Source organism: Populus trichocarpa, chromosome 11, assembly GCF_000002775.5.
Source record: "Populus trichocarpa isolate Nisqually-1 chromosome 11, P.trichocarpa_v4.1, whole genome shotgun sequence".
In the NCBI taxonomy this organism is placed as follows: Eukaryota; Viridiplantae; Streptophyta; class Magnoliopsida; order Malpighiales; family Salicaceae; genus Populus; species Populus trichocarpa.
In genome coordinates, this window is record NC_037295.2 from 16,371,467 (window position 1) to 16,395,584 (window position 24,118).

The 24,118-nt window shown below is 32.5% G+C and overlaps 3 protein-coding genes across 6 annotated transcripts; 2 read left to right on the forward strand and 1 right to left on the reverse strand.

Moving 5' to 3' along the window:
• Positions 1 to 2,060: 2,060 nt before the first annotated feature.
• Positions 2,061 to 4,971, reverse strand: LOC7470907 (disease resistance RPP13-like protein 4). Its single transcript, XM_052445208.1, is given in 5 exon segments — positions 2,061 to 2,825; positions 3,472 to 3,801; positions 3,803 to 3,827; positions 3,956 to 4,223; positions 4,226 to 4,971. Coding segments are annotated over 5 exon segments (1,785 nt in total). The 5' UTR covers positions 4,803 to 4,971; the 3' UTR covers positions 2,061 to 2,240.
• A 6,427-nt stretch (positions 4,972 to 11,398) lies between these two features.
• LOC7454393 (uncharacterized) lies at positions 11,399 to 12,599 on the forward strand. Of its 4 annotated transcripts, none has more exons than XM_052445153.1 (2): positions 11,399 to 11,918; positions 12,056 to 12,288. In XM_052445153.1, exons 1-2 carry the CDS (start codon positions 11,489 to 11,491, stop codon positions 12,076 to 12,078), a joined length of 453 nt encoding a protein of 150 aa, XP_052301113.1. In that variant the 5' UTR covers positions 11,399 to 11,488; the 3' UTR covers positions 12,079 to 12,288. The 4 variants fall into 4 exon arrangements, with proteins under 4 accessions (XP_052301113.1, XP_024436727.2, XP_052301112.1 ...); XM_024580959.2 differs by lacking the exon at positions 12,056 to 12,288 and adding an exon at positions 12,366 to 12,599 and having other exon boundaries at positions 11,400 to 11,918; XM_052445152.1 differs by having other exon boundaries at positions 11,402 to 11,930.
• A 7,797-nt stretch (positions 12,600 to 20,396) lies between these two features.
• Positions 20,397 to 23,817, forward strand: LOC7470908 (uncharacterized). Its single transcript, XM_002316920.4, has 4 exons — positions 20,397 to 20,929; positions 22,356 to 22,545; positions 23,056 to 23,149; positions 23,261 to 23,817. The coding sequence occupies exons 1-4, from the start codon at positions 20,577 to 20,579 to the stop codon at positions 23,602 to 23,604; spliced, it is 981 nt and encodes a 326-aa protein (XP_002316956.1). The 5' UTR covers positions 20,397 to 20,576; the 3' UTR covers positions 23,605 to 23,817.
• Positions 23,818 to 24,118: the final 301 nt, after the last annotated feature.

Consider the following 24,118-nt stretch of genomic DNA (forward strand, 5'->3'; position numbering starts at 1 on the left):
ATGATATGTAGTACTGTGTTGACTGTTGAGGATGTTGAGAAGTTTTGCCTTTCGTCTTAAATAATGAATTATGATATGATAAAGCTCAAGGGATTTTCAAATATTCTGCCTGAGGATAGATGACACAGGCAGGGCTATAAAAAAATGGGCATGCTTAAAATTAAGGAGACAGAAGTGGATAAGTGTAAAGATAAAGCCACCTGAACCACTGCTCATAAACCCTAATTTACTCCTTTTGTCTCTTATAAAAACCTCCTGTTCTTGATCAACCCTACACTTACATCAGTGATTGCTGCTCAAACATTCTTAATACAAATGCAAGAAACATGCCTTACAATATTTTTAATAATTAAGCGACAACACTCTCACCTTGCTGATGTTAGTCTTGCGCTCGAACAGTGGGAAAAGATATCTATAGACTCAATTTCTCTTACATGTTCTTGATGGTTTGTGGAGGTTGCCTTGATCTTTTTCGACATATATATATATTGAGGATTGGTGCCTAATGAAATATCCATGTTTCTAACAATATCTGTCACTGTCAACTTCGTGTAATAAATCTTCTCTAAGACACCAAAATAATTGATAGAGAAAGTAGCTACCGAACCCACTCTTGATTACTAATACCTAATTAGGTGTTGCTTATCGTATTATATATGATATTCCAATCTATTGTGACCACTTGGCTTGAAAATTTATGAGGATAACAACTTGTCGCTGTGAATATTACTGCAGTTTCCATCACTGAAAACTACTTGGAACAAAGTTGCAGGCACCAAGATATTCCCTATCGTTTTCCATGTTATTGTTTAGTGCTTTCGGAAGCAATTGTCTCTGTCATTTGGTTATATTATGGCTACCAGCTCCGAAAAGGATAACATGTGGACGTACGTACGTGGAAGCTTGCCCTAATTTCGTATGATAATAACCCTGTTTCGTTCATAATGGAGGAAGGAAAATGAAATATCAAATGCTTTTTCAACAAATAAACAATTATTCGAGGTCTATTCTAGTTGTTCTGACGAATGGAACATCATTCAAGTCCACTCTAGTGAGAAGTTTTGTGCATTAATTTCCTATATCATGTACAATTCGAATTTAAAAAACTTGTAAGGAAAATTATTTTTTACTAATACACCAGTATACAGCTTGATTAAGAAAAAATAATCATTTTTAATAGATGAAAAGTGGCTTAATGATAACTTTATTATTAATATCTAAAATCTGGCAAGGTTGGGTCGATCTAAATTCTAGTTTGAGTTGAGTTTTTTTTTCCAAACAATTTAAATATTAATTTAATTAAACTTTGCTAACCTAGCAGGTCAACCCACATGCCGGTTGAGTCGACCAAACTTGAATGAAATCCAGTTGGGTCAATTTTAAGGATTTTTTTTTTTAAATCCAAAACAACATTTTAGTTTTTTTCAAGAAAATTTTTATTCTGATGACAATATTATCTTATCAGACATAACTCTTATATACTTTAATTTAGAAATATATTAAGCTTAAAACAGTATGAATCTGACATGTTGTTAAGAACTAATACACTTGGTTCAACCTTATACATCGGAATAAAATCTTGTTGGTATGACTTTCACTTGAGGCATGTAATTGTTCAAGGATGGATAATTAGAATTTGTATACATCCTCTATTATTGACTGCAATTTTCTTTGGTGGGCTATCTTTGTTTTAATGTAAAGGGAAGGCCCTCTTCTCTAGATGGGTTTTATTGACATGAAACTAGACTGGTAGTTATGGCCTGCCGCAGTCCTTGACGGCAAGAAGGCCTATGAAGCTCTCCGGCCTAATATGTAGTAGATCTATTTTATGACATTCCTCTACAGGTTCATTAGTTTCACTATTTCTCTCCAAGTGCAAGGCAGGTGAGATTGGCAAGTGATGATTTTGTCAACCTTATGATTTTTCGTTGGTGAACTATGCTGAATGATTTTGATGCCCGATTGTTTTTTCTTTGAATTATCCAATAGCAAAGCTTCCTTAAGGGGTGGAAACTTTATATTGTATGCATGGAATTGCAACTAAAATATACTTGCCAAAGAGAGAAACTAGAAATATTTGACAGACAGTTTAGGACTGTGATATATGCAGTGGACATCTTATCTTAGATACAAGAATGTCAAGAAAAACATTATCTTGGAGTCTTGGCTTCTGCTGATTATTTGATGCTGAAGCTCTGCTCCTTCTAGCTTCAATCTTACAATCACCAAGTTTTTCTTCCTCATTTTCTCCACACCCCTAGTTTGTCTATGTTACAAGGGAATGATTTCAACATGTAACAGTGGCTAACCTCCACATACCTTATCCGTGGCATCACTCGCTGCACCATTTCCCACTCCATGTGCAACCTTGGAAGGAACTTCAAACATAAACCCACAACCTTCCAAGTGGTGCCATTAGTGCCCTCAAAGACAGGACTTGTGGACTTGATGTCTCCATTTTCCATGCAAAGATATTGCAAATGACAGAGTGATGTGGGGTTTATCCATTGTGGGGTAAGTACTCCTCGGTAATGCCTGAGGTACAACTCTTCCAGATGTGGAGGAGGGGAAAGTCTCTCCAGATTCTGAAAGATCTCTTCTTTATCACATCCTTCGGAATTGATAGATAAAACCTTAAGTTGCTTAAGATGTGTTAGGACTGTTAGTTCCTCCTCTGCAATTTCACTCTCTTCACTTATATTTACTCTTAGTACCCTAAGTTGTAACAGATTTTGGAGCTCGGCTAGTCGACAACCATCCTTGTTATCGGCACCCACTAGCTTGAATCCAGATAGCTCTTGAAGATTCGAGAGCCTTCCTATTCCCTGTGGAAGGTATTGAATAGGACAATGCCCTATATCCAACAGAATGAGCTTCTGCAGGGCTGTGATGGATAAGGGCAATTTTTGTAGGTTGTTGCATCCTGACAGAACAAGAAGCTGGAGGTTGCGGAGCTTTCCGATTGAAAATGGCAGCTCTTTTAGTGCAGAACCCCTCTTAGGTTCAGACTTGCTAGGCGTTCGATGGAACTGATCCAATTCAATAGGTCTTCAATGCAATGTTCTCTAGTTTATTTTTTGAGAAATCAAGCACCCTTAGGGATTTTATCGTAAACATTACGATGTTCCTATTAAATTGGACTGGGGAACTTGTCATCATCAGCAATGCACGGATCCTTGACTTTTTGTTCATTGATCTTACATCTGCTTCATTTGTAAAACTCAGACGCCGAGATCTTGCTGTGGTTCTTTGCCTGCCTTGATCATCTAAGCTGCAAAAACCCTCCTCTCTAGCAATTTTGATGGTTAAATCCCTCACCAAATCATGCATCCGGCAACTGTAGACTCTTCCATCATAACCTCTATGCTGCACAACTTCAACTAGGCATCTGCTAATTAGTTCTGATAGATAGTCAAAGGCCAGTTCCATCGTGGTTGATGTGTTTCTGCCCTCGATGAAACCCTCTCCAACCCACCAATGAACTAGTTGCTCAGCGCCTATCTCAGAGTCCTCCGGATATAGGGAAAAGCACAACAGACATTGCTTCATACGAATGGGAAGCTCATCATAGCTCAACTGCAAAGAAGCCATGACCGAATTTTCGCTTTCTTTTGCGGTTAATGCATCATGGAAATTGTGACAAATCCTTCTCCAAACTTCAGTAGATTGAGCTTTCGATTTCAGTAAGCCTCCGATGGTCTTAACAGCCAGAGGAAGTCCATGGCATTTCTTCACAATAACTTTCCCAACTTCTTCCAACTCAGGATGCTGTTTTGCTTCCTCTTTTGATGAAAATGCAATTTTGCAGAACAACGCGTAGCTTTCTTCTTCGTTGAGAATTCTCCGCTGATGAATCCGTGCTTTCTCAACGCCCATTTCTATCGCTACACTTTCTATTCGTGTTCTGATTATTATGCAACTACTCCATCCCTCCCTCTTGGGTAGCCCAGCACACATTCTGTCCCACCAGCCTTCGGCACTTCAAACATCATCCATTACAATCAGGTAGTTTTTATTCTCAAGCAGTTGCTTAATCTTTGGCAGCATTTGAGCCATATCCAGCCCATTTACATCCTCTCCCAATTGTTTCAACAAAGTTTTCATGATCTCTTCTTCATTGATAGTTTGAGATATAGATACCCAAATCCTCTTCTCAAAGCGATCAACTACTTGTTTACTGTAAAAAATCTTCTGTGATACGGTGGTTTTTCCTAAACCCCCATTCCAACAATCCCAACTTGGTGCAACATCCTGTTTTCAGGAAGAATCCAGCCTATTATCTTTTCTGTATCTTCTATCAAACCAACTATGGCAGATTCATCATAAACTGGTGATGTCCACCTCTTTCCTATGCTGCCGCGGTCATCATGAATGCTTTGCTGTCCAATTGTCTTGAAATAGGCTTTCAAGATCTTCTGCATCTTCTTAATTCTTTCATTGATATCTTTCAACTTCTTTCCTGTCCGATACTGGAAGATCAGTTCACGTGGGGTGAAGTTGCTGCAGCACTGAAAACCCTCTTTCCGATATTCAGCTCTGAGCAGGCAATCTGTCAATATTTCCTCCGCATCATAAACCAGTTCTCGCAGCATGCTTAAGGTTGTCTTGACAGTTTCCTCCTTTCTTTTGAGCTTGTAAGCATCAGCAAGAAAGGATTTCATCAGATCAAGCTGCGTCTTCATATCATTGAACTCACTTTGAAATTCAAGCACATATTCTCCTGGCTTCTTGAGAACTTGAACCAACTGCTCTGCAAGAGCCTCAATCATAGCCTCTGCCATGTTTTCAACCTGCAATGCCATTGTTAGCTTGTGGCATGCTGGATTTTTTCATGACACTAACGTTATATAAATGTTTGGTGCTGGACCAATACAGTTGTAACATATGATACGTTGCTCATACTGCTGACGCCAATTTTCTTTCAGTTTTCGCAGAGTGAATCAGACCTAATTTGTTCATGTTTTATGCCTAATCTTACTTCAAGAACAACGAGACAAAAAAAAAAGAGTTAATTTCCCCGACTCTGATTAAAGATTAAATACCAAGGACTAGAAATGATCTCAGGTAAGGTACTTTTTGAATCTCAATATCATGCTTATCGTCACCAAACTACTACTCCTGCTCGAAGTCTCAAACAGGAGAGAAAAAAAGACTAATAACAAAAATAATAAAGAAAGGAAAGAACATACTCAAAAGCTGCTCTTGGTTCTTGTTGTGATTCCAAGCCTTATGACCTTTAATCCTGTAAAGTTAAACGATATAAATCAATTTTCTGAAAGCAAACTTGATCATTAACAACGTTACTGAAAATCCAACACAATCTTCGACATGATCATTGACATAGAAAGATTATCGTAGTGAATATCAAACCTCTGGAATATGCCTAGGTTCTTGCAACCGTTGGTCCCAAACATTCGAAGAGTGTTATGCCTATGTATCTTCTTCCTTGAATATCTTTTTTTTCCAAACTATGTGGATCATGACGTGCAATGCTAATGATCATATTTAAGACTTCCAATAGTTTGACAATGGTGTCTATCCTAAGAATGACCTTCATGGTGCTTGCCTGCTCTAGTGGAAACAAAAACAAATGATGACATCCCACCCGCAAAAACAAGTGGATTTTCTTTTCCATCCTCTCATTTGCTCTGGTTTATTCCAAAGATCAAAGGCAAATGCTTAGGGTCCAACCGCTAGTGGACTCCTGGGTTGTTGTTTGAGATATATGATGTTTTTTATTTGAATATATATTAAAATTATATTTTATAATTATATTTTAGAATAATTTAAAAACACATAAAAAAAATATTAAAATTTAACGAAACGGTGGTGACACCGCTGCGTGAAACAGACTTAAAGTGTGTTTGGCAGTGTGGTAGCGGTTGCTTTTTAAATAACTTTTCGTGCCGAAATACATGTCAATGATGTTTTTTTATTTTTTAAAAATCATTTTTGACATCAGTACATCAAAACGATCCAAAAAATACAAACCGCACTTAATTTTAATAAAAAAAAATTCAAAATTTGATGAAAAACAATTACAAACGTAATGCCAAACGGTATTTTATTATTGTGTTGTGGAATCTCTTCTGTCGGGAGCCATCTTACAAAAAAGAAAATATCTTCCATGCATCCCCTTACAGAATATGGCTTCCGGTATGCTCACCATTTCTTCAACGGAGCACAACATTCATTCAGACTGAGAATATTGCAAAATCTACTGAATGAGAAACTCACATGCCCAGAATTTATTTCTACTGATATCTACTATATATTATAAGGGCCAATCTTGTTTTTCTTTTTTTGGGAATTTTTCAGTTAATAGTTTTGGAAATATAATTTAGGTCCTTTGACAGCATATTGTACAGAAAGAACAAGATAGTACGTATAAATGGTTTATCAGCCACTAAGATCCGCCTTTTAGATTACTGGAATATGTACAGCTAATATTTTTGACTTTTCAGACACTAAAATAATCTAATAAAAAAATATATCTAAATAAATTATCATGCATAATCTTCAGGCTACATGATATTTCTCAATAATAATGTCACACCTGATATGTTTTGTTTGGTTCAGTTTTATAAAAAAAATAACTAAATAAAAAAAAATTAAAAAAAAACCAAACCGAAACCGGTTCAAACCGACCGGTTTCGGTTCGGTTCGGTTCAGTTTTTAGGACAAAAACCGGTTCAAACCGGTTTGGCTCTGTTTTTCCGGTTTGGCTCGGTTTTTTTGGTTTGACTCTGTTTTGGCTCGGTTTTTTGCTGGTTTAGCTCGGTTTTTTTCAGTTTCGGTTCGGTTCGGTTTTTTTGGTTTTAGGCTTATAAAACGGAACCGAACCGGCCGGTTTTTTTAAAATTTTAATCGGTTTTTTTTATGGTTCGATTTTTTTAATTATTTTTTTTAAAATTTTCTTGATTTTTCAGTTTTTTTCCTCGCAATTATCTATTAGCTTTCTTTTAATTTAATGTGAGGCAAACAAATTTAAGATGGGGGGACTTTGATAGAAACAAAATCATATTAGTAGATGGGTTTTATTTTTTTCTGTTTTTGATAGGCACGTCATCATTACAGAAGAGGTACAGCCAAAAAAATTAATCATAAAAAAGGTCCCGTGGACAATGTAAAAAAAAAGGGCTCAATTTTTATCTCATTATAAATGTTCATCCCTTCATTTTTATTTTTTTCAAGCAATAAACTGAATTTTTTATATATATAATCAAGCATTAAATCAATATCTTTGACTTTTCAGACGCTAAAATAATCTAATAAAAAATATATCTAAATAAATTATCATGCATAATTTTCAGTCTACACAATATTTCTCAATAAGAATGCCACCCCAATTAGCTTTCTTTTAATTTAATGTGATGTGGGGACTTTGATAGAAACAAAATCATATTAGTAGATGGGTTTTATTTTTTTCTGTTTTTTATAGGCACGTCATCATTACAGAAGAGGTACAGCCAAAAAAATTAATCATAAAAGAGGTCGCACAGAAATCACGATTGTGGACCACACACGTGGGCCAACTCTAGCAGGCTACCTGCTTTAAAAGGTCTGGTCCTCTAAAATATCCAGCGAACAACACCCCGTAAAGCGACACGTACACCAAGTCACCGGTTCAGTCTTTGATCCACGTGTGTCAAATCATATAGCTGGGTCACCTACTAAGGTACCCCATGCGTAACCTAGTCATTATCTCTAGAAAACTATGTCCCAGAACCAGTGTCACAATGGACAGAAGAAACTGCAAAGGATCGCCCTCCAGTCCTCACTCCTCGGTCTTAAGTGGCAAAATGGAAAATAATACTAACTTTCATATCTTCTGTCATAAAAATTATATAAACTATAACTTAGGTTCTGCTTCTTCGTGTAAATTAAAAGTATATATTTTTTAGATTTTTTTGTGATTAATATTTTTTATAAAAAAAATTTACATCTTTATTTTTAGTAAAATATTTTACGTGAAAACTGGTTAATAAAAAATATTTTATAATCAATCTCCAAATTTAGTTTATTTACTGAAAAATAGTTTTAACTCATGGAATTTCTTAAAATATTTTATGAATAGTAATTCATTTGTAATATCATCTAATGTAGTTGCCGCCCTATCTTTTTGGGCGGTTTGTTTCGTGTCTTCTAGAGCCAAAAAAGATCAACAGTCATGTCTTTTTTAGGATCAAGTGGTGGCGCAGCTGATGAGGCAGCATGTATAGTGTAATTCTAGGCAGTTTTAAGGTGATTAGATTTTTTTCTCCTCCCCATCTTTTTTGTCTTCTCCTCTTGAAATTCAAGTTAAACCCATTAAAATTCAGAGTTGTTTTTTTATTTATTTTTTCTTTTAATTGTGGTTCTCTATTTTTTAAGTGGTCTTTAATTTTTTTAGATTTTTTTTTTAATTTCATCCATTTTCATTTGGTTTTATTTAACTTTTGTATCAAGTATAGTACTTATTCTTTTGATTGTTATTTCTTTAATTATTTTTTTATTTTTTTTTTAATTTTATCCCTTAATATTTTATTTTCTTTTTTATCTAAGTTTAATCATCATCCTTTTAATTGCTATTTTTTTTTATCATTTTCTTATTTTGTGAGGTTATCCTAGGTCACATATTAGCCAAGTTAACTAGGATTGTTTCAAAAACAATTTTGATTTTTTTTTAATTTCATCATTTGACATTAAATTATTGGGTCTTGAGCTTTTTGATTTTTTATGTTCTTCCTTTCTATAAGGTTATCCTAGTTTGCATGTTAGTCAGGTTATCTCCGGTTGCGGGTTAGTAAGGTTATCCCAGGTTGCGGGTTAGTCAATTCGGAGTGACTCAAGTTTTTTTTCAATATTTTTTTATTTATTTAAATCCAATCATTTTTTCTATGTCATTTTTAGAAATTTTAATTTTCTAATCTTGATCTTATATCATGGGTGGCGGACGGATTAGTATAGTGAACCCTGGTTGAATTAGGTTTTGTTTTAGATATTATTTTTTAAATTGATTTTTTTTTAATTTTATCATTTGAGACCCGATCTCATGTTATTGGGCCTTGAATTTTGTGATACTTTTTGTTTTTTATTTTACGGAATATCTCGATCTCATGTCTTATGTGTTTATCAAGTTAATACAGGTAAATTCAGTTATCATTGCCTTGATATTTTTTTAATGTTAGAAAAGATTTGGCCTCCGGCAAAAAAAAACATCTAGTAGTAGGCAAAACGTACAAGAAAAAAAGTGTAAAGAATCATACCTGAGGACTGAAGTGAAAATTTAACCTTTTTTACCCTTCATTGAGCTGAAGAACGGGCATGAAGGGGTCCTTCAAGGTCCAGTCTTTTTTACTGCAAGTGTATCCGTTTCATTCTTCCTGTACCATACCACATTGTCATTGTAATCGACCAAAATGGTCTTTTACTAGTTAACTGTGGTTAATTTTCATTCTAGAAATTTATTTAGTTATTAATTTTAGAGTTTTAAAAAATTAATCAAAATACATGTAAATTGACCGAATATTCATAATTACTAAAAAGAAATAAAATTCTTTTATATATTTAGAAGTCACAGATGGAAGACTCGAACTCCAAAATTCCTAGATTTGGTATAATTGTGATACGGAAGAAAACAAAATTCTCCTCGGTGATTAGTATAATTGTGATGTAATGATTCTTCAGCAAAGAGAAATGAAAACAAAGAAAAAAATGTACTTCGACAAGTCTGCTCTGTTTGCCCGAATTGTTTTTCAGGGGACCCAAGATTTTAGCTAAATTATTGAAAGTTTGCTTGCGATGAGGGGAAAGCAAATTTGCTTCTGGCATTTTCATCATTGAACCACTTTTTATTTTTTGGACAGGCAACAACTTTTTAATCTCATAATTATACTACCATGGCAGCCAGGCATGCATGGTATTTACTATTTTATATATATATATAAAAAAACAACCTTTTTAAAACGGTAGATCTCCAATAAGATCCGAGTTTCACATAGAAGGTTGGTTAAATTGATTTAATTATTATTTTTTAAAATGAAAGTATTTTAATAAAAAAAATTTAGTGAATTTTGATCGGGTTTTATTCAATTTACAGGTAAACTCAGGTTTTCTACGAGTCAAGTTGGATCAATTCATTTCCTTTCTGTTTTCAACTTAAATTAATTTAAATTATATATCAACTAGGTTCAAATTAACCTATCATGTTTAAATTAACCTGTCGGGTTAGTCCGGTGTGATAGATATAGAAGATAAGTTTATTGTTTTGATTTTTTCAATGCAAAAACTATACTTGGACCCCATGTTTTTTTATGGTGCACGACATATGGGAGGTAGTTACCTCACTTGACTGTAATCCAAGTCACAATGAAACACCAGTTCTCGGAGGCCATTGATTTTATGGTCATTCTGCAAGGTCAGTGATTTCATTCAAAGCTTATTATGAAAAATAGGTTGCAACATAGACCAATATTTATTCCTAGATCGAGACTTATATATATATATATATAAACTCTAGAAATCGAGCCATTAATAGATAGAATTCTAGTTAATTGTTTCTTATTTTTTAATGACTTGTTAAATCATGAATTAAATGTAGAGTATTTGAAGACAAGGAATTGAAGTACATGTTAAAACTTTGTTTACAATACTACCTATCATGATTATTCCTTCGCGTGATGGAAGAAAACAAGGGTGCATCTTAAAATTGCTATATATATATATATATGTCTTAATTTTACCTCAAACAAATCTTTGAATCAATTTCATCCTCCAAGTTTCAAAATTCTTAATTAAATCTTTTCCATCGTATTTGATCATGAATTCCATCTAAAATATGCTCTTTATCATAAAAAAAAAAGTTGTTTTTTTATAGAAAACATAGCAATTTATGTTAGAAAAATTCTAATAAAAAGCCGAAATAAGAAATACAAATTCTTCAAGGGACTAAATAGATATATCTCAAGAAATTGATTTTGACGAATTGATTACTAATATAATAAATACTTACCAACAAGTTGCTCTCGCAATTATGCAAATTATTTATAGGTGCGTTACCTAACGAGACAATATTGTTTAAAAGTGTTATAGCGGTTATTTTTTAAAGTGTATTTTGCTTAGAAATATATCAAAATAATATATTTTTTATTTTTTAAAAATTATTTTAATATCAACACATCAAAATAATATTAAAATATTAAAAATATTAATTTGAAGTAATAAACCAATGCAATGAAAACATCAAGCAAGGCACCAAATGGCATTCATAAACTATAACATCAAACCCAACATCTATGATTAAGGCTCATGAGGTGATACATTACAGAACAATACAAGATCCAAATCAAACACACTTTGGTCCCATTTCACCAACAACCAAGGCCAATTCAGTCATTCCACCTCTCTAACCCTCCCTTTTTTTAAAACAGTCTACTGACTCTCTAGCCCAAAACCATCCCCCTCGATCCTCTCCCTCCCTCTCTTCACTCTCTCTAAACAAACTACCATGGCCATCATTAACACCAAGACCATAATAGTCTCTCTTTGCACACTGAGCTTGGTGTTCATCTTCTCTCCACAACTCTCTTTCTCCTCCTCAATCCACGACCTGCTTATCTCAAAAGGGTTACCAGCTGGTCTACTCCCAAAGGAAGTGAAGTCCTACACTGTGTCTGAAGATGGCTACTTGGAGGTGTTTCTTGATGGTCCATGCTTGACCAGATATGAGAACAGGGTCTTGTTTGAAAGTGTAGTGAGGGCTAATCTCACTTATCTTAGTCTTTCTGGAGTTGTTGGCTTGTCTCAAGAAGAACTCTTTCTTTGGCTACCAGTGAAAGACATCACAGTTGATGACCCAAGATCAGGACTTATTTTGTTTGACATTGGGGTTGCTCATAAGCAACTGTCCTTATCACTCTTTGAAGATCCACCTAACTGTAAGCCTCAAGGTATCGCATTTGTTTAATCTTTACTTCTTTTTTCCATCAAGTCTTGAATCTTTATTAATTAATCTCCTACTGCAAGGATTTGATTTAATCGTTCTTGGTATTAGTATGCATATTTCCTTCGTAAGTTATGGAATGGCTAAGGAAATAGCAGTTTTGCTGTGGACATGGTTAGGAAGATGAAGCTGCCTTGAATTTTATTATCTGCCATGCCTGTTGCTTTCACTGGCTTGTGTTTCAGTCCCAGAAACTGATCACAGAGTACTGCGTTTCACCTTTTCCCTTGTTCTGTTACCTTTCACAAATAATCAGAAGAAATTTCCTAAAAGAACAGGCACAGCATTTTAACCGCAAGGCATAACTGTACAACATTGTTTGATTTATTACATTTATATTTTTCATGATTGGGGGTACTGTTAATCATGTGAATGCGTGCAGGTGAGTCGAAGAATCATGCGAGGGAGGAGAGAGGGTTTGAGGCTGTGAGATAGAAGATGCATGCCATGCTGTTCCAACTTTGTCATTTTCCATGGAATGTTTTGTTTAATGATTCCATAATATAATCTTAGATTAGATTAGAGGTTTTGTTAGTTATATGAAGTATAAAAATGGCAATCTGGAATCTGGTGTCCTTGTCAAATTACAGGCTCTAATCTTCTAACTTTTTGTTAATTAATTGCCTTTTGTTGCCACCCTAACCAATTGATCTAATGTTTACAGTAAAAAAATAAAATCAAATAAAATCAAAGCAAGGAATCTAATACAATACAATTATTCTAATAAATCACCATCTCTCCATTTACCCACTTCTACGAATCTTAATAGCCGGCTACATATAGAGCACTTTTTAATAAAAAAAAAAATCTTCACGGGTAAGAAATTTTGTGGTGTTCATGTATTATTATATTAATTATTTTCTGAATTATATATTTTTTTTAGAAATACTAAATAAAAATATTCTTATAACTTTTGATTTTGATGTACTATAATTTTTTTTATGTTTGTTTTTTTTTATTTAAAGTTGAGTTTATAAAATAATTAGCAGGATACAATTAATCACTCATGAAGTAGAGTAAAATTCTCCAAAGTTTGGTGCTTCTTTGCAAGAAAAAAAAAACTTTTTTTTTATGAATTATTATTGGATGATGAAAAATATTTAGTTATATTTGTTTTTGCGTTTCAAAAATATATATATTTTTTTTTTGTTTTAAATTAATATTTTTTAGTATTTTCGGATCATTTCGATGGGTTTATATTAAAAATAATTTTTTAAAAATAAATATTTTTTATCTTAATATATTTTTAAATAAAAAATATTTTAAAAACCACTGTAATCTCGAATACTCATTTAATTTCTCTTTATTTTCTAGACACGTCATTGTAATCTTTTTTAAGTGAAAGTCCCTATTGTTTAGGGAACTAAAATATACGCCGAAATTGGAGGGATCTTAGGTTGGGTCATATATCTTTGTTTTGGTGGACCCACAAGCACCTAAACGTAGGGTTCCCCCCATCAATAATTGCACTTTATTTTTTGTGATTGTGCCCTTGGCACTTTCGTGGACCTTCACCTCCTTATTCGATGGTTGGGTCATATATCTTTTATTTTATATGTTCATATTTTAATAATGGTTTTTATAAAATTTTATTTCTTCAAATATCGATATTAAATAAATTATGACACCGGGTAGTTTCTTTAATTTCTCCCCTTTATAAATAAATGGATTCTATCACCATTCTAAAGCTATTTGAAATACCTTGGCGCAATTTAATTTACAAAATAAATTAATTAAAAACTAAGATTTATTTACATAAATTAGTTTATGTACTAATTTCTCTTTAAAATGAGCATTTGAAATTGCCAAGGTACCGCCATGTTTTTGTCTTATGAGATATTTATAATGTGTTAGATAATATAGTTTTGATTATTTTTTAAAGTGTTTTTTATTTATAAAAGTATTAACAAATAATTTTTTTTTAATTTTTGATATTAATAAAAAAAAATAATTTTTTTAAAAAACACGATTTTACTGTAAAAACAAGCATTCTTCATCTTGACGCTAAATACGTGAGATATTCCAGGGAGGAGACCTGCTAAAAATCTTGAAATGTCTCATCTTGACTGTAACTCTTTTGTTTTCATCAAACTTCTCCTCCTCCTTTTCAAATTGGAATCTGATTGTGGCTCGTTACTTTGTCCTCTCATATTTCTTTCCGTTCCGTGATGAAAGGTCATCTTCTCAGCTTTCTTCGAAAATATTTTTAGTGTTTTTAGATCATTTTTATATATTAATATCAAAAAAAAATTAAAAAAATAAAATAATATATTTTAATATATTTATGAATAAAAAACACTTTAAAAAACAATCACAACCACACTCTCGAACAACTTTTTTATTGCCTTTTGCATTTGGCGTTACATTAGAACCATCCAAGATTTAACCTGCATCATTATAGTATATTCAATAATAAAAATAATAATTATAGTATTAAAAGGGTGAGTTGACATTTAATCAACTTGGAAAATCATGCGAGTAAAACTATATATTGCAATGGGATGCTGATGGCTCTCATGCTCGAGATACATGTAATGTAAGTTTTCCACCTATGAGATTGTATGCATTAATGTTCTTACTAATAAAATTATACATGGATCAGTTTAATATCTGCTTTTGAATATGTTGATCAAAATATAAATAAAAAATAACATTGTTTTGAAATAAAATAAATCCAATCAAGTTTTGATTGAATTACGAGTTATTTTACTTGATTAAATTAGATTAACTCTGTGTTATTTTATTTGATTTGTTCGTAAAAAAATATAATTTCTATACGAGAACAGTATCGAACTGTATGGTACTACTTGTCATTCCTTAGTTTTTCTTATGCCCCCCAAAAAAAACTTGTTTGTTGTTTGTTTTAAGAAACATAAAATTGGATTGCTTGTCCAAATCTGTGGAAGCTAAACAAGAATAATTTTTAAAAAAAATTGAGAAAAAATTGAAATTAAATTCTGCAAATGATCAGTCAATCAATAATGTTATGTCACCCTCACCCCCCTTTAAAATACATCAACCTGCTTGAGCTTTTGAATGCAAGAAAAGGATCCGCGGGCTGATGATCAGCCAATACTCACATATTGTGGTTATCATAGAAATCATGCATAAAAGACTTGGAAAATAAAACTGATCATGACTCTGGTTGGGGACGCGGTGCCTCAGGTGACCAAGCCACTTCTTTTGTGCCCTTGGCAGCTAGCCGCGACAAGCTTGCTGGGGAGCTCACCCTTGACAAGACCTCTCCGTAGGCCTGCACCTCGGATGGTGAATGATGACTGTCCCTCGGATGCCCTCCTCCATGCATTGGTTCTGCCATCACTTCTTGCGGAGATCTGTATTGGAAAGTCAATTGGGCCCTTATCTACAAGGTCAGACATCACTTTAACACGAAAACCTACATTATTGGTTTTATATTATTTTATGAGACTTTCCTCTGTTTTCTGTATTTTTCCATTACCGTTGTAATTTATATATGGAAGTATAGTTGTATTTATTTTTTATTTGAAAAAGTATTAAAAATTATATTATTTTATTTTTAAAAAATTATTTTTGACATCGGAACATTAAAATGATTAAAAAACACTAAAAAAAATATTAATTTAAAATAAAAAAAATAAAATAAATTTAAAATTTTTCAAAAATATTTTTAAAACATAAAAATAATCAGGAAAGTCCTTTTACCGTGAATTGTACGTGACAATGCACAGTAAAAGGTTGATATGCTTTTAGTTATAGGTGTTTTTTATTTTGCTCTTTTACTTTTTTTCTTTGTTTTTTTATATTAAATTAGTCTTATCAAGATTCTTATGATGATGATATTGATATTAATATTATTATAATTAAAATTTCAGTGTGCTTTTCTTTATTTGTTTGTTTTTTTTCTCTTTTTCATCTCTCATCTCCCTTTATATGCACCCTATTTCACCATCTTTTAAAATGCCATGATTTTAAATAACGACAAGATTTAGGGAACGTTTGGGAACGCGGCTGCGCCTGCGTTCCCAAAAAATTTTAATTTTTTTTTTATTAAAATTTAATATGGTTTGTACGTTTTGGATCGTTTTGATGTGCTGATGTCAAAAATAATTTTTAAAAAATGAAAAAATATCATTGACATGCATTTTGGCACGAAAAGTTATTTGAAAAGCACCCGCAACCACACTGCCAAACACGCTCTTAGTGATGGTGTTTCTCAACCAATAAACTATGCTATTTTAGGAATTATTATTTTTTTACTAATTTACTAATTTCTTCTTAAACTGAGTTGTTTTGCCACTATTTTTAAAATAACATGCTAATAAGAAAAAATAATCATCAAATAAAGTACTCCGAATTGTAAGAAGGTGATCTCCATGACCGATCAGAGCTTTCGGGGTTATATGTTTCGTTACTCCGACGTCGTATTCTGTGGAATCCATGTGCAAATCTCATGCCCAGCGACTGCGAGTAAGTTCTCCAATTACTAGGTGTCCAAATTCTAGCAGGCATATCTAGATTCTATCCTCCGCTCTCGGTCTTGTCATTCCTGCGAACCTCACCACGTAGGTGCTCTGTATCTTGCCGGACTGCAGCAGCTACACTCGGGTTGTGGTATGGAATATAGATAATTTAAAAAAATCTTATGTTTCCAATCAAGTATAATATATGACTAGAAACGTGGCCCGTGCTATGCTGTGGGTTAATTTTTTTTGTATAAAAAATATCAAAAAAAATTAAAATTTAAGAGTGTTGGGTCTTTCTACAAAGTTATACCTAAGAGCATTGGGTCTGTTTGCTAGTCCTGACCCACAAGTTATATTTATAATATTAATAATAATATTAAACTTGCATGATCCAAGTGTAAGCGAGTTTGGTTGCAACTTCAAACTCGGGAGCCTTGGATATGAGTCTGGTTGCAAGATCTTGTTATAAAAGTGTGATAATTAAAAAGAAAAAAATTTTAATATTACAGAATGAAATTAAAAAAAAAAGATTAATTGAAAAGAAAAAAACAATAAAGCAAAGCATTATTTCGATGAATAGTGCTTTGCAAGGAGGGGTACAATAAAATCCCCTTATGAGATCACAATAATCTAATGAACAGTAAACAAAACAAATCATAAAGTTTAATTCTTAATCAAATCGATATTAAAAGATGAAATTGAAAGAAAAAAACTACTTAAGAAAAAGAAATTTTTTTTGAATCAACTGGTTTAACCCGTCAAACCTGGAATTCGTGTCATGAAATTGGAAGAAAAAAGATTGATGTCTTTTAGTTATAGTTAATTACAATATTTAAAGAAGAAATTGGAAGAAAAAAACTAATAAAAAAACAAAAAAAAATCTGAATCAACTGGGTTAGCCCACCAAATCAGGTTAACCCGTCAAACCTGGGATTCGTATCATGAGAGTGTGATAACTAAACAGGAAAAAATTAACATTAATAAACTAAAGTGAACAAAAAAAAGATTAATTAAAAAGAAAAAAAAGGGAAAAAAACCTACAGCAAGAAAAAAACTAATGAAGAAAAAGAAAAAAAATCTGAATTAACTATGTTAACCCGTCAAACTAGGTTAATCCGTCAAATCTGGGATCCGTGTCATGAAAGTTTAATAACTAAATAGAAAAAAACTTAATATTATAAATTTTTAAAAAATAATAATTAAAAAGCAAAAAAAACAAAAAGCAAAAAAAACAAAGAAAAAAAAACCTACATGAAGAAAAAAACTAATGAAGAAAAAGAAAAAAAAATCTGAATTAACTGGGTTAACCCGTCAAATCTGGGATTCATGTCATGAAAATTTGATAACTGAATAGGAAAAAAAATTTACGGGTTAACCTAGAATTAGCTGGGTTAACCCGTCAAACCCGAAATCCGTGTCATGAAAGTTTGATAACTAAATAGAAAAAATTTAACATTAACAAACTAAATTAAACGAAAAAATTAATTAAAAAGAAAAACCAGAAAAAAAATCTGGGTTAACCTGTCAAATCCGGAACCCGTGTCATGAAAGTTTAATAACTAAATAAAAAAAAATTTAACATTAACAAAAAAAATTAAACAAAAAAAAATATTCATTAAAAAAACAAAGAAAAAAAAACAGCTTAAAAAAACAAAGAAAAAAGAAAAAAAAACTGTTTAAAAAAACAAAGCAAAACGCAAAAAAAAAAAAAAAAAAAACAGCTCAGCGTTTCACTGTGGACTGCACTCGAAAAAATTAATTAAAAAAGAAACCAAAAACAAATCCGGGTTAACCCGTCAAACTCGGAACCTGTGTCATGAAAGTTTGATAACTAAATAGAAAAAAAATTAACATTAAACAAAAATTAAACAAAAAAATATTCATTAAAAAAAATCTTAAAAAAAAACAAAGAAAAAGGCAAAAAAGAAAAAAAAAAGAAAGAGAAAACTGCTCAGCGTTTTACTAAAAAAACAAAGAAAGAAAAAGCCTACATGAAGAAAAAAACTAAGGAAGAAAAACAAAAAAAAATCTGAATTAACTGGGTTAACCAGTCAAATCTGGGATTCGTGTCATGAAAGTTTGATAACTGAATAGGAAAAAAAAAATTTACAGGTTAACCCAGAATTAGCTGGGTTAACCCGTCAAACCCGAAATCTGTGTCATGAAAGTTTGATAATTAAATAGAAAACATTTAACATTAACAAACTAAATTAAACGAAAAAATTAATTAAAAAGAAAAACCAGAAAAAAAATCTGGGTTAACCCGTCAAACCCGGAACCGGTGTCATGAAAGTTTGATAACTAAATAGAAAAAAATTTAACATTAACAAAAAAAAATTAAACAAAAAAAATGTTCATTAAAAAAAACAAAGAAAAAAAACAGTTTAAAAAAACAAAGAAAAAAGCAAAAAAAAGAAAAACAAAATATGCTTAAAAACAAACAAAGCAAAAAAGAAAAAAACAGCTCAGCGTTTTACTGCGGACTGCACTCGAAAAAATTAATTAAAAAGAAAAACCAGAAAAAAAATCCGGTTTAACCCGTCAAACCCGGAACCTGTGTCATGAAAGTTTGATAACTAAATAGAAAAAAATTTAACATCAACAAAAAAAAATTAAACAAAAAAATATTCATTAAAAAAAACAGCTTAAAAAAAAGCAAAAAAAAAAGTGCTCAGCATTTTATTGTTGACTGTACTGTGCAGTTTACGATAAAACACTGAGCAGTTTTAACTATTGTTATAATATAATTATAATAATAATAATTATAATGTTCTCTATGCATTTTTACCCTCTTCTCTTATCAACTGCGCGACAAAAACCACCAATTATTTTCTTCTTTAAAAGAATGAAATTGTTTATCAAGTTCCGAAAAGTCAGTCAATATCTTGTCAAATCTATTTTACGTAATATTTTATATTTGTGCCAGAAAAAAGAAAGAGATGGAAAGCTATAACCTGTTAAAAAAACATAAAAATATATGGCAGGGTTGCTGCCATGTACCCAACAAATGAAAGAAAACTGGCCAAAATTATAAGAACGAATTTTAAACGTAAACAGTGCAATCCACAGTGATTTTAGACACAATCTACGGTGATTCACTGATCTCTTTTAGTTTTTTTTAATTCCTAAAGTAAATTACCACATTTATCCTTTTTTAACTTTCCAACCAAAAAAAAATTCGTAAATAACAAATGAAGAAGCTAAAGTAATATTATTATTTTAATTGATATGAAAAGATAATTATAAGATAATTTAGTTTTTTACTTCATTTTTTCCCCGAGATTCTTCACTGATGGCTAAAAATTTGTGCTCAATACTCTATTATAATTAAATTTAATTATAATATTAAATTTAAATTCAATAAATAAATAAATAAATTAAATTTAAAAGTAAATTGAATTCACTTATTTAAAAAAAATTGAATTGAGTTCATTTATTAATCTCGTCATTTTCATTACATTTCTTTAAATATCTATTAAAAAATAGATAAATAAATATTTTTAAAAATTAGTTTTAACATAAAATTTCTATTTTTTAAAAGTATAAATTAGTACTAATTTTAAAGACTAAATTATATTTTAAATTTAATTCTTACCTATAAAGTAATCTTAATTATGAGATTTCATTAAATTACACCTATGCTGTAACTGGAATTCAAAGAATTACAATAAAATTAAATAAAAAACATTTAATGATAATTTGAAAGCAACAATTAATAAATGCAAATTCTTTCGATGTTAATCATCTAGGTGGTGGTACAGTGGTAAAAGTTTGGAATCAAGAGGTTTGCTCCCTTTGTGGTCTTAGGTTCGAGCCCTGTGATTGCACGTATGATGGTCACTGGAAACTTATATAATTGTTAATTTTATGGCCCATAAAATTAATTAAGATATGTGAAAGCTGACCCGAACACTTACATTAAACTAAAAAAAAATCGTTTTATGTTCCTTTAAAAAAGATAAACTCCTTAATAAAGTCATAAATCGAAAAGCTTCCACTCCAAGGCACCACCACAAGAAAGAACCCGATAGATCCCTCACTCCTCTCTCTCATATCTCCTCTTCTAATAATAAATAAAGAAATCGTTTCGCTAAATAAAAACCCAGGAACGTCGCAGCGTTTTCAATTTTCATAATCAAACACCAACTATGGGAGGAGGAGGAGTCATGAGAGCAGCGGTCAAGGTGGTCGGAACTGGAGTGGCCAACGCAGGAATCCGCCGGGGAATCTCTGGCGGAACACCGCCGGTGGAGCAGTCGATGCGCAACGCATCCAGTCCAGTTTCGGCGATCATGTCGTCGAAGGCGAGTGGAGGTGAGGTCGCGGCGGGGATGCAGAGGCCTGCATGGGAGGTGGATGAGTGGGAGTTAGCTGGTGGCGTTGAGGAGGAGATGGTTGTGGATTCGGCTGAGCCGGTGGCTAGAGTTGTTTTCTGGGGTTCCCCGCCGAGTTTGCAGGAGGCTAAGGCGGCTACTTGTGAATTGAAAGATGCTTTGCAAAAGTAAAGTTTTGATCTTTATTCAAAATTTCTCTTTTTATTTACTTGTTTCTAATTTTACGTGATATTATTGGGTTTTTCTTTTCTGTGTATAAATTTTATTTGAAATTATTTACAATTATTGGGATTATTGAAATTCTTGTTTGAAAAATTGAAAGTTTGAGACTTTGATTTGTCTCCCATCTGGTTTTAGTTTGTAGAAACTGTGATTGATATAATAGAAGAAATGAAAAGAATGGAACTTTAAATCATACTTTGTTTGTTGAATGTATAGAGGAAATGAAGCTTTACCTTTGTAATTATAGTGTCTATTGAAGAAATTGGTAGAAGTTCTTAGAGATTTTTCAACACTTTCTTGTTTCTTATTGAAAAAAACAGAACAAAAATTTGCATGATATTTCAGAGTTTTGGATAATTTATTGTTTCTTGCATCTTCGAAATTCAGGAATTGACGAAATAATTTATTTTTTGCATTAAATTCTGGTTTTTATGTTTCTACTTAGGTTTATTTGGTGTCTTCATTTAGTTTAGGTTTAAATGGTTGATTGAACTTTGCATTCTATGTATGATTGGTTTGGGCGGAGATTTTTAGATGGACCTCGTACTGATTGTGCTGTATATCTTTCATAGTTTTTGAGTAATGCGGTGTGATCAGTTCCCATATCAATTCTTTTTATTTTTATTGAATATTCTCTCATCTACTTTTGAGATGTGCGAGTCAAGGTAGACAGCGTAAGAGGAGGTTAATATATAGCAACTTGAGTTTGATGTAACTTCTTAGGGCATGTGGCCAAAATGCATGGTAATCAGAAAGTTCCAGTACACATGCTGACAAAAAGCTGTGGCTTTTCTCTTCCTTTTGGGAAGCTTCCAGGCATATAAATACTCTCAAGAGTGTGTGTGTGTTTGTGTCTGTGTATCTTTAATCTCATTCTCCACTATCATTGCACTTTCATGGCAAGTGTAGCTGCTGAAGGAGTAAATATTATGAACTGGGGATGCATTTCTTAGAGGGTTGCTGGGATTATATCAAATACCATCCTTGAGGAATGTATGTTCCTTGATGTTTTCTCATTTCTTTTGTGTTTGAATAGTTTTGCCTCTGTAAGATTTCAGAGATCTTATTCTTATTTTTCTGAAAATTGAGGCTTATTTGTCTCTGCGGATCATTTCATTTATTACTTTTCTAGATGAGCTTAGTTGTTAAACTTGGCACTTGCAGTCTTATACAAAATTGGCTTAAAAATGAATGTGTGATGTTTTGTTTAAGTTATGGAACATCAGTGTTGCCAATTTTTTTTTTTTTATTAGCCATGCCATTAATTTACTTTTTTGCCTTTTGTTCCTTATATTGATTCTCGTGGCCTGAAATTGTATTTTACCTTTTCTTGACTTTATCATCTTTCTATGCTGAACTTTTTATGCACAGAGTATATCTGTCGTCTCCTAACTTGGGAACTGGCAGTTCACTTGGAGGTAGTCAGCTGTCTGGCCACCCGCTTACAAACTCTGACTTTTTAGAGACTAATGGTTGTATTAGCTGTGATCCAAATCGAGCTCCTGTGCCAAAATATGCTATGCAGGCATTTTCATTGCTTAATGAAAGTCCTAAAATTCAGGTTCTGATATATCTCTCTCCCCCTTCAAGTTGTTCTTTCCTTTTCTTTCCTCCTATTGCTTAGACTATTTTGTATTCATGGTGAATTAATTTGACAATAGAGTTGTAGTTGCACAAATATGTGTAAATGTTTTTTGCTCATACAGAATTAAAATTAAGCTTCAATTATGTTTTTGTTGTGGTTGATGATGCTTGGTATTGTTAGTTGCAATTATTTTCCTAGCTTAACTTTAAGAACACTAAGCTGTCAATGCATTTCAAAAACCCCTGTGATTTCTCAGGGCCTGGACCATGCCGAGAATATATAACTGATGTACCGCTTTGTTTTATAAATTATAAGCCCCCAAATATAATACCTGAGGGCTTCTAATTTGATTGGATCTTCAAGGCCTCTTGAACATTTTGAAGTGTATTTTCACATGTTCTATCATTGCATCCAACATACCCTGTCTTTTGATTGATGAAATCAGCCTATGGGACTGTAGTTCACTGATTTTAGCATTATGCCCAGACCGTGGTTGCTGCCCTTGCCTCTGATCCAAATGTCTGGAATGCAGTTTGGGAAAACGAAGCCCTTCAGGAATTGCTCCAGTCACAGAATACAAGTAAGTGTACCCTTTTGTCTTTCAATCCACTGTCTTTCTTCTTATTATTTTTTATATTCCTGTTTTCTATGTCCTTCTGTTTTGCCTCTGAAGCCTAGGAATCTGTTGCAGATAAGGAATATGTTGCAGATAATGAGTCTGTTGGAGATACTGACTCTCAGGATGCAGCAGTATCTTCTAAGAAGCTCACAGAATTATCTGATGATGAAAGTGAAACTGGAAACTCTCAAACTAGGCTCATGGATGTCATCAATAACATTAAGCTTACTGTGGTTGACATGGTGACAAATGTATCTGCTTACTTCCAGAAGATTTTTAGCTTTTCATCCGCAGAGCACACACCCGATGCCGCTGATGAAAATGCTGGATTATCTACCACTGAGAAGACCCTGGGAGCCTCTCTCATGGCTTTGGCAGTGATGGTCATAATGGTGGTTGTGCTGAGGCGCCCTTAAAACTCTATTCACTGGCAAGCCAACCTGTAAATTTGCCGAGTCTACATGCAACTTTATGTGTTTTTGGATGGTTGAATGGATGATGGGATTGATGCCGAGAAAAGTTTAAAGCTGTAACATTTTAACTTGACTCCTTACCTAAGTAATGATCTATGTGCAGTTTTTAATTTGTTTTAATTATCCATCTATGAGAGTAACTCCATTATTTTTCCAGGTCTCATCTAATTCTGATTGAGCCCTAATGTCCTGGCAAGCCATCTATGAGATTCGATTTCTTATTTTCGAGTGTTCTACAGTTTTTCTCTGTATATTCAAATAATTGAATTGTTGAAAAATATAAATATTAGAGGAGGTTTGATAGAGCACTGAGAGCCACACCACTTAATTATGATGAAATTGCGCAAGGAATTCAAGGGTTTGAGAACAGAATAAATTCTACTTTTAGATTATTTTTTCCCTTAGTCTTAGATCTCTGTTCAGGGACACAATTTTTTGACAATTAATATGTTTATTT